Below are 11,141 nucleotides of genomic sequence, written 5' to 3'. Positions count from 1 at the left end.
AAGAAAATAAACAAGAAACTAAGAAGCAAGAAATGAAGAAGATGCAGAAGAAAAAGAGAAAATCTAAGGTTCAGTGTATTGAGGACCATGTGGATACATCTTGAGGTTGGACATGTGGATTCAAATTTGTGTAAGGTGATTATATCATCATTCATTTTTTTGTTACAATCATTTTAATCATTTTATTACTTTGTGTTAATCAACTCTGATCCGTGATCACGTCATAGAATCTTTTGCATACATGGTATAATTTAATTTGTGAAAATTAAAGACAATGTTTAGATATATCTATATATATATATATATATATATATATATATATATATATATATTGGATTCACATAGTAATTAGATTGGATTTCTTGAATAAGTGACACTCTGTGTACTACGCTAATTTTTTCTACCACCTTGAAAAGTAATTATACATTCATATTTCATATAATTTGTGGTACAACCTTTGAGGATAGTTAGTGCATCATTATTGGCGCAGATTATCCAGACCAGCATAAAGTTTTAAATTTCAGCAGAACTCCATGCCAGATCAGTCCTAAATATGAGGTGAGAAAGTTCCTCTTTCATGGTCTCGTGTTAGATGTCGTTGAATATGGGATTTTTTGTTCATATTAAGGTGGTTTCAACAACACTGACTCCTCATTTTTTAACAACCAAGTATTTTCTTCATGAGCTTTTTTATGATATTTATTTAGATGCATCTAGAATGTTATCACATTGCTTTGTTTATCAGCATAGCAAAATATTACCTCGCCCTTTATGTCCTGCAGTAATTATTCATCTGGCATTATATCTTTATCATAACAATGTTGTCCATAGATTAAATTATTTCATGGATTGGATTTCACTTTTCTATCTACAACACCGATGCTGAGTGCCAGGCATAGAAGTTTTGTCAGCAAGACTCAAGGAGCAGCAACATAAGTAAACCTGCACCACTTTTCCTTCGGGTAACATTGATTTGGTATAATTTAGTGGAACATCTGAACTTCTCAATTTCAAAATTGGGATATAACTTCTGACTTTCCAGACAGATGATTGTCTACAAATGTCTTGACACAATTCCCTTAGTCAGGTCACGAAGTCCACCCCCTTTCTATTGTCACATAACTGCAATGACATTGAATTGTGGGATTAACTTAAGATAAAAAAGGGGAAAACTACTTCTACTTTCTTAGGGACATGCACAATTATCTTCTTCTCCCTATTGTATTAGCATGGCCCTCAACATAAATATACAGCCGTGCAAATGCCTGTAAAAATACACTTATTAGAAGTCAAATAGATGAGGAAAATTTATGCGAACAGTCACCCACAAGTTGCATACTAATTGTGTATGATGCGCGGAACGTGTCATGTATGTTTGTTGGCCGAGTATTTGTGGATGGGCTTCTTCGTGTGCTGGCTAGTTGGATGCTTGGCTGGCCAAGAGCTATGCAACTTGCAGACTGGTATGGGGTATTACTTGATTGCCATCTATTCTCAATTCTATATTTGAAATCAGATGCGGAATTCTTGAAATTTAATAAGTCTGAATTATAAGTTAAATTCTTGAGATACAATGCTAGTCGAGTCGCAACATGAATTCTTGAAATTCAATATTTATTTCTCAAGCAATATGGTACAATGTATGCTAGAAATATGGGAATCAAAATCCAATTCAAATGTAACATAAAAGACACAACTTCCCAATTACTTCAACTGATTTCTTTCATGAATCCCTAACTATCAATCTAGTCACCTTTGAATCATATTAATTTCTCGTCCTCCATAAGTAATATATTAAAGGTTGTCTTGTCCTCTTGTTCTCTTAATAATTTCAATCCTGAGCATTAGAGAGATACTTTGCACTAATTTTGTAACCTTTTCTTGGATAACTCTTAGATTACCCCCAGAGAATAATTATTTGCTGACACGATGACCAGCTGTGAGAACATAAAAAGAAAACTTAAAGCTATAATTTATTTCAGCAGAACAAATAATCTCCGATTATTTGCATGGTTAATATGCACAAGGATAAATATTTAAACAAGCTTGACGAGTAATACAATGTGATCATCACAAAATAAAAGGAACAAGATATTTGGACAGATAAAAAAAACAAGCTTCTTATATTGTCCACCAAAGTGTTCTCAAGAGTCCACATAAAACATCATATATTATGACCTGACCAGCATAGTGTTCCAAGAGTTCACATAAAACATAATATAATATGACCCGACTATAAGATAGTAATCTAACTAACCATAATCAAGATAATAATTAATACTTCTACTTGCATAATATTTCAGCCGCCATACTGATACGCTGGTTCGGGCTGCGATATCTCCTGATTCACATTGCCTTCTGCTGAAGAAGACAATGGAGGTGGTTGATCTTGATATCCGCCATTGTTGAGCTGATAAGACGATGAAGAGTTCATTTGATCGCCAAACCTTGGGGAATTGTTGAATTGATTTGGGTTTCTAGGGTTTTGCGGGGAGAAGCTGGCGAAATTGTTGTAAGGTTGGGACGGAGGGGAATTAGGGTTTTGGGAGGAGAAGCTGGTGTACGAGTGCTGGGGAGCAGGATTAGGGTTTTCAAAGCCGCCGGTCCCAGAATTAGGGTTCACACCATATCCTGCACCGTTGTAGCCGTAGGATTGGAAGGTTGCCGGATTAGGGTTTTGAGGGGCGAAATTGGTGGAATTGTTAAACGTGGAAGACTGAGTTGACCCTGGAAGAGGATTAGGGTTTGCAACATTGAATGGGTAGGAAGTTGGGGCATTAGGGTTTGAGCTGAATGATGAATTAGGGTTTCCGGCGACGAAACTGCTAAAAGTGGAAGATGGGTTTGGGTTCGGTGTTGCACTACTGTAGCCACCAGATTGATAGGAGGCAGTGGGAGAATTAGGGTTTTCAGGGTTGAAACTATTGAAGTTTGAAGATGGGTTTGCGCTAAACGTTGCAGAGTTGTAGGAAGCAGATGTGGAATTAGGGTTTTCAGAATTGAAACTGTTGAAGTTGGAAGATGGGTTTGTGCTCAAGGTTGTGGAATTAGGGTTTGGAGGGGCAAAACTGGAATAATTGGAGTAAGATGGAGGTTGGTTTGTGCTTTGGAAGCCGTTGGATTGTTCTTGAGGGGTAGGGTTTTGTTCGGAGCGAAAGCTGGTGAAATTAGTGTAAGGTGTAGGTTGGTCTGCAGGGCTTGGATTACTGTAATTAGCAAAAGACTGCTGCTGAGAGTTGCTTGACGCCTGCGGCGGCCTGGGTCGAGCATATTCCACAAATATCACCCACCCATCGAGAAACTGAAAATCGAAACAAAATAAACCAGTCGAATATTTATAAGTTCACATTTTGGTGAATTAATATAATGATATGCATAAATTATAAATTACATATGTTCGCAAAGTACTATTTTTGTATCACTGTAAGTTTCTGCATTTATAATAACATAAGTAATTCCACATTTATCACCCACCCATCGAGAAACTGACAATCGAATCGAAATAAACCAGTCAAATATTTATAAGTTCACATTTTGGTGAATTTACATAATGATATGCATAAATTATAAATTAAATACGTTCGCAAAGTACTATTTTTGTATCACTGTAAGTTTCTGCATTTATAATAACATAAGTAATTCCACATTTATCACCCACCCATCGAGAAACTGACAATCGAATGGAAATAAACCAGTCAAATATTTATAAGTTGACATTTTGGTGAATTTACATAATGATATGCATAAATTATAAATTAAATACGTTCGCAAAGTACTATTTTTGTATCACTGTAAGTTTCTGCATTTATAATAACATAAGTAATTCCACATTTATCACCCACCCATCGAGAAACTGAAAATCGAAACAAAATAAACCAGTCAAATATTTATAAGTTCACATTTTGGTGAATTTACATAATGATATGCATAAATTAAAGTACACATGTTCGCAAAGTTCTATTTTTGTATCCCTGTAAGTTTCTGCAATTATCTTAACATAAGTAACTCCACAAATATCACCCACCCATCGAGAAGCTGAAAATCGAATAAAAATATCCCAGTCAAATATTTATAAGTTGACATTTTGGTGAATTTACATAATGATATGCATAAATTATAAATTACATATGTTCACAAAGTTCTATGTTTGTATCACTGTAAGTTTCTGCATTTATATTAATATAAGTAATTTCATAGTTTTCGTTTCTCATATACTTCTGTGTGTTTAAACGTGTACCTCTATTTTCTATATTTAGATCGTATGTATTCATGTCAATATCGTATATTCAAATTTTAGAGAGAGAGAGGGGAGTACCTTGCCATCCATTCCTTTAATGGCAGCCTCGGCTTCCTCTAAGGTGGAATAACGAACAAAGCCAAATCCCTTGGAATATCCAGAGACCCGGTCAGTGACCACTCTAGCTGTAACAAGTCAAACAAAACAAATTTAGGGCATGTAAATTAGTCTTCTTGCCACTTTCTCCCTCTTTCTCACTCATGCACAGATAAAACTATAGTTCAAAAAAAATTAGAGTGAGAATTGTTACCATGAAGAAGCTCCCCAAACTTTGAGAATGTCTCCTTGAGACCATCAGTGGTAGTCCGCTTGCTAAGTCCTGGGAAACAATCAGCAAAGAAACAAGCCAAACACTTCAGATTCAGGCTCGTGGACGACCAACGGAATAGGATAGACAAAATGGCATTTTGGACTGATATCCATCACAGAGTCTGCAGATTCAGTCTGAAGTAAGGCTTGCGGAACGGATGACTGAACGGATGGAGGACGGTTGTAAACCAAGTGTAAATCAAAAGCACCCGATGACGTATCGGGACGGGATGAAGCCTATGTATCGACGGCTTCCATTCCTTTCTCATTCCGAGGTCATGGTAGATGACTGATGATAGTAAGGGATGTAACAGATGAAGGAGCATCTTCCATCCATAAGCCTTACTGAAAATAAATCTTTATTGTACTTTTTCTTATCAATTACTATTTTACTATTACTTTAGAAAACTTTAATATCCCTTTCACTGTGATTGGCGGACAATGATGGATTTGATATTGTTGAAGATATGGGCTAAATAAGTATGAGAAAAACCCATTAAACAGGCCCAAGTGGAGTCAGAAGATTATCGGGCTCTTTTGAGTCAATAGGCCCATAAATCATGGCTCACGGCTAGTCAAACTAGCCGTTAGAAGGCTGGTATAAATAGAGTGTATGTATCATTGTAATTGACAACCTTTTGCAGTTGAATAAAAGATTATTTCTCTTTGCCTTTGCTCTATTTCTCTTTGCTTTTGCTCTATTTCTCTCTACAATCATCAGAGTAAATCAACAGATATCATCATCGTTATCCTAACATAACGTCTTTGGTAAGAGACCTAGACAAGGGGAAGAGGAGACTATGACTAGACGATGACAATTTTATCATCATTGACTTGACATCGCCCTTTTATGACGAAGAGACTATGACTTGACATCATCATCCTGGACGCCAAACCCTAATCTGAATAACGAGCACGGGTCACTGAGACGGACCTCTGGCCTGAAACATACATAACTGAAAACAAAGGATTCAAAGAAACTTATCATCAACGAATGAAAACAGAATATTAGCCTCTTGATCCATGATTCGTTTATTTCAACCATCAACATCGTTTTCAAGGTTCTACAACAGAAACAAAGCAATCCAAAACATAGAAAGAAGAACCTCAAAGAGAGGGAGTAGAAAGAGAAATTTTTTTCCAAGAAAAGGGAAGATTGCACGAATTAGTGACCAACCAGAAGGAGTAGAAAGAAAAATGGAAGAGAAACGAGAGAGGAAAGGTAGGAGAGAAAGAGATGAAGAACAGAGCTGGGGAGAGAAGAGAACAGGGAATTTTATGAGGAAAAAACAAACTAGATAATAGAATGAATATAACCGCGAATAACACTTCGACCAGTAAAATAATGAAGACGGACTAAAAAACCAACTAAACTTGAAAGTATTTTCCCTTTCTTGCAATAAGACCATTAAAAATGCATAAATGGCGACAAAAAACAGAAAACAATGTTCTAACGAGACTTAAACGGAAAAGAAGGTTATTAAAGAAAGGAAAAACAAAAGTTAACCACTTTTTAAATAATTAAAGAAAAACCTATCTAGAAAATACTTCACGCTAGGGAACCATAACTCGTCACGATATACGTTAAACTGAAACATATAAGCAAAAAATCATAGTGTAAACCAGTAGGCAAAAGACTTGAAGGTAAACGACACTCCGTCGAAACCTAAATGGACGTCAGGCAATGTGTTGAAGAAAGGAACTACAAAACGAAACACACTATCATATTTCCCTACACAAACGGGAAATACGACTCGCTCATTCTACGCCCGCTGATCAAGGACATTAAGAAAAGATAAAAAAACTATAGGCCACACGCAGAAAAAACACGTACTAAAAATCACAAGTTATAGCGTAAAACAGCTGAAAAAGTAAAAGTATATACTAGCAGGTTGAGGGAAAGAAAAACTACGGGAGTATGCAAAAAAGAGCAGCAAGGAAGAGTATTTAACAGTTCTTCAGCATGAGATGAAAACCAATTAAAAATTTTAACAGTTCGAAGAAAAGGTTTTTAACCAGATACAAACAGGTTGGTAGTTGGCCTCAAAAAAACTCACATACTTTGCTAATCGATGAGAGAGCAGTTTAATCTCAATCACAAAAGAACAAGCAGTAAAAGTACCTTCCACTTTCCTACCATAAGAACAATAAAAAACTGCATCAAATTATAAAGTAAAACAGTGGACAAAATAAGAACTAAATGGAAGACTAACAACGAATAAGAAAAAGAAAAAAAAACATGAAAAAAAAAGCTAGCCAGCTTCTGAAAACAGAAAAAGAAACACACAACAATCAGATTTTCTTTCACACAAGGTGAATAAAACTCGCCCATTCCAAGGACACGGTAAATATTAAAAAAAATGGACCAGAGAAGCCACGTTCCTGACTACAATCCTACAGCCCAAGAGAAAAAAACGCCAAGCGGAGAGCAAAGAAAAGAACAAGAAATCAAACAAAATCGATATACCAGATACGAACAGATTGGTAGTTGGCTCGGCTTTGGGTGGCGGGTTTGGGGGCGGCGGAGGATTAAATCCCGAGAAAATCGACGACATGCGACGTATTCCGCCATTCGCCGCCGATCGCGTCGCCGCCAGCGCTCTCAGCGCCGCCGCCGCCATGCTCGCCTTCGCTGCTCTTCTTCGATCTTCTCTTCTGCGCTGATCAAATGAAATCTAGAGAAGAGTAGTCATCACCCTTTTATAAAACCCTCTCTAACTCTTTAGGTCAAGGCTCGTCCTGTCCTCCAATCAGCATCTGCCACGTCGCCTCTTAGTTCATCCACAATTTTTTTAAAAAAGAGTTTTTGCATTTTATTGTATTTACTCATGATTTTTTTACTGTTTTTGGTTCTCTTAAGTTTCTTAGAAGTCAATAGATATAAACCACTAGTAGTGTTCTGCAGTCTGGTGTATGTCCCATATCACATATCAGACAACCAATATCCGATATTCGGTCAATATTCGAGTGGTATCACGACATATATAATAGGCATCCCGATGTGGCTGATGCCAGTACCAAATGTCGAATCTGATATCCGATACTGAAATCTGATATCCAAATATCAGATATCGATATCCGTAGCAAAAATATGTAGATATTAGTTTGAATTTGTAGTCTCTTATTGAAAAAGAGTTTAAAATGGTGTGCATAATTGAGCATGATTTTTTTACTATTTTTGGCTCTCTTAAATTGCTTAGAAGTCAATAGATATAAACCACTAGTGTATGTCCCATATCTGATATCAGACAACCACTATCCGATATTTGGTTAAATTTGAGTGGTTTCTGATTTCGGATATCCATATGATACCAGTATCACAACATATATCATAGGCATCCAGATGTGGCAGATACCAGTACCAAATATCAAATTTCATATCAGATACTGAAATCTGATATACAAATATCAGATATCAATATCCATAGCAAAAAGATGTAGATAGTAGTCTGCATATGTAGTCTCTTATTGAAAAAAAAGTTTAAAATGGTATACATACGTCTTAAGAAGTCATAATTGAGCAAGTTTTTTTACTATTTTTGGCTCTCTTAAGTTTCTCAGAAGTCGATAGATATAAACCACTAGTAGTGTTCTGCAGTCTAGAGTATGTCCCATATCTGATATCAGACAACCAATTAGAGTGGTTTCAGATGTAGGATATCCACATGATACCATGTATCATGACATATATCATAGGCATCCCAACGTGGCAGATGCTGGTACCACATATTGAATCTGATATCCGATACTGAAATCTGATATCCAAATATCAGATATCGATATCCGTAGAAAAAATCAGATAACGATATCCGATATCTAGATACTAGTTTAAATATGTATTGTCTCTTATTGAAAAAAGTTTGAAATAGTATACATACGTCTTAAGAAGTCATAATTGAGAAAACCCTTTGCGATACCCACCATGACTTACATATGATTGACATACACATAATGTACTGGGCCGGACTAAGTACAAAAGAATTGAAAACCTATAGTTTTTACAATGTTGGATCACCTTTTGCTCACCAACAAATATATAACACACATGTTACTTTGCAATGAATGAATTTGAATTGAATTTTATTATATTTCAAACATTTATTATTAATTATTTTCTTTTAGCCTTGAATACTCTAATGGTTTGGTAAATTTATTACCTTCAAATTTTACTTGTGTGTTATAATTTACCCAAAGGATGACAATAATTAAATGGTTGAGTCATGTACCCTAGAAGCCCATTTCTTGAGGTCCACTTGCAAGTGGTGTCCCAAGATGGAGAAACTTCTAGAAGCTGACAAGTTTCACAAAAGCCTCCAACAAATTCTTCATGCCACATATCTTCAGAAAATCTCTGCTTAGGCTTGTCAGGCTTCTGACCTTTAGTTTTATATTCTCGTTGTTTTTTCTATATTTTTTCTCGGGTACTGTTATTATGGACAACCCTGAACTGTTAGTGGCCTATGTGAGGCTTTTATTGTAACCTTCAAGGATTATTATTGAAATAATTTTGTTTTATTGTGAAACATGGTTCTCCCTTCTAAGTGTTCTCCTTGTTAGAGAGTGCTCTAGTACTTGTGTACTTAAGCACAACCCCCTTGTAAACTTAAGGTTTTGAGAGGCTAGTCCCATGGATTCAAGACTTTGTTGTTTCAAGTATAGCACGGCTTGTGGATTCAAGTCCTATTTCTACATTGTACATGAGCGAAAGTTGTGTCATTGAGAGTTCATGTGACAATGAGAAATGTTATTCATTATGTATTATTTACCTTGTGAAAAATAAAGGGGACCCTCATACTATGTTCCATTGACATTTTACTATTGTTATCTATTATCTTATGTCTTGGTTTTTTATCCCAAAGGAGTCTTCATTTTATACTTTCAGATTGATGATAATTCATCTTAACATCCATTGGTCTCCAAACAAAATGATGATTAGTCTAAAATATTTTCTCAAATTATGAGGAGTGGAATAGATACATGTATGATCATATCATTTGATTATATCTATGGTATAATATTCTTGAATTAATAACCTATTATTATTGATGCATAATCGCTCCCATGGACCCTAGTAAAGTTTACATACTATGTTATAATTCATCTGTCCACTTAGCATGATAACCATTGTGACATAATGACTTGCCCTTCTAACACCAAACAGTATGGAAACATTAGGAAGTAGACTGTGAATTTTATTTGTCCAGACTATTTCTATGGAATCCTCTGCATCTGTAGAAGTTATTAAATCATCCCTTATTGAACATGAATATAATTTTGTGATTTTTCCACAATGTGGTCCATTCAAAAAAGAAATATTCCACTCCTCATAGTTTGAGGTTATTCATCATTTTGTTTGGTGACCAATGGATGCTTATTTTAAATCTAAATGTATAATTTAAATGTATACATTTAAATTATATAAAATGCTCAATAACTTACATGAATGCATTACAATACCTTCATAATCATTATAACTCTTATTGGTTTCAATGCCAAGCTTTTTTAAGGTGTGATTAAAGAAAAACTTTTTTGAGTTATAAGAGATGATTCAAATATATTAATAATGACAAATGTTTATATGATGTTCTCTCCAACTTGACATGTTTCTTTCAGTTCCTAATGTGAAATTTCCCGAACTCAACAGAATGAATTTTCACTGATGTGATCTTCTTGCACATTTTTCAACTTACCTTATATATAGGCCATTGAACTTTTTATATTCATGGATTAATGATCATTGATTTCTTCTACAGTTAAATTTTAATCATTTAGATGTTAAATCACATCACACAAATGTCAATGTATGGTCATGAAGGATTCTTCCAAAAATATAAAAAATAGTACACTAGAATTAAGTATATATAACATAACAAGTTTTCCATTAGATATCACAATTGAGACATGTCAGGTGATTCTCAAATTTTGTTCTATCGGTATTTAAAAAACCTTATAATTTATTGAACTAGTCATTTCCATCTATAACTGCTATATCACATGGGATCTAGTTTGTTTTGTCACCCCATGATACAAAAATTATTTACTATTTTTGGGAAATGATAAGGTGAAAAACTCAGTAAAATTTTAGCACTTTTTCAAATTTCTAATATTTCCAAAAAATTGAACGAGTGCATGTTTAGATGACAAATAGATTAAAGTTCTGGAGATTTTTAAAGAATCCTTTAAAATGCTATAACTTATATCTCAAAATGAGTTGTTTATTGTTAAAAGATGATGACAATATTAGTCTCATAAACTCATATACCAATTTCACTCTCCATGGTCCCCATGATAGTTCATCCTTTCATAGAAAAGGTTTCTCCTTAGTTATATATTATTATCAAAACATTTTTCTAAGACATTATATATGAACTTAATTTTCATCAAAATGTTCTAGAAAAACCAATCTTGCATCAAATTTCCATAGGTTTACTAACACACCAGAAGACATAGACAACTACATGAAAAGTATACAGTGAGTCATAAAAATAAAGTGGAGTGCATTTATAAATTAAAGTTCCAAAAGGAGAAGTTAAAT

General features: G+C 34.7%; 1 protein-coding gene across 1 annotated transcript; it reads right to left on the bottom strand.

The window, feature by feature from the left end:
• Nucleotides 1-2,102: 2,102 nt before the first annotated feature.
• LOC144707522 (uncharacterized) lies at nucleotides 2,103-7,266 on the bottom strand. The gene is made up of 4 exons (XM_078580663.1): nucleotides 7,074-7,266; nucleotides 4,548-4,616; nucleotides 4,316-4,422; nucleotides 2,103-3,301 (listed from the first exon to the last, which is right to left on the bottom strand). The coding sequence occupies exons 1-4, from the start codon at nucleotides 7,225-7,227 to the stop codon at nucleotides 2,300-2,302; spliced, it is 1,332 nt and encodes a 443-aa protein (XP_078436789.1). The 5' UTR covers nucleotides 7,228-7,266; the 3' UTR covers nucleotides 2,103-2,299.
• Between the last annotated feature and the right edge of the window lie 3,875 nt (nucleotides 7,267-11,141).

The sequence above is a fragment of the Wolffia australiana genome, chromosome 9 (assembly GCF_029677425.1).
Source record: "Wolffia australiana isolate 7733 chromosome 9, ASM2967742v1".
Lineage (NCBI taxonomy): Eukaryota > Viridiplantae > Streptophyta > Magnoliopsida > Alismatales > Araceae > Wolffia > Wolffia australiana.
Note: the sequence above shows the minus strand (reverse complement) of the source record. Positions and strands in the feature narration are given on the sequence as shown.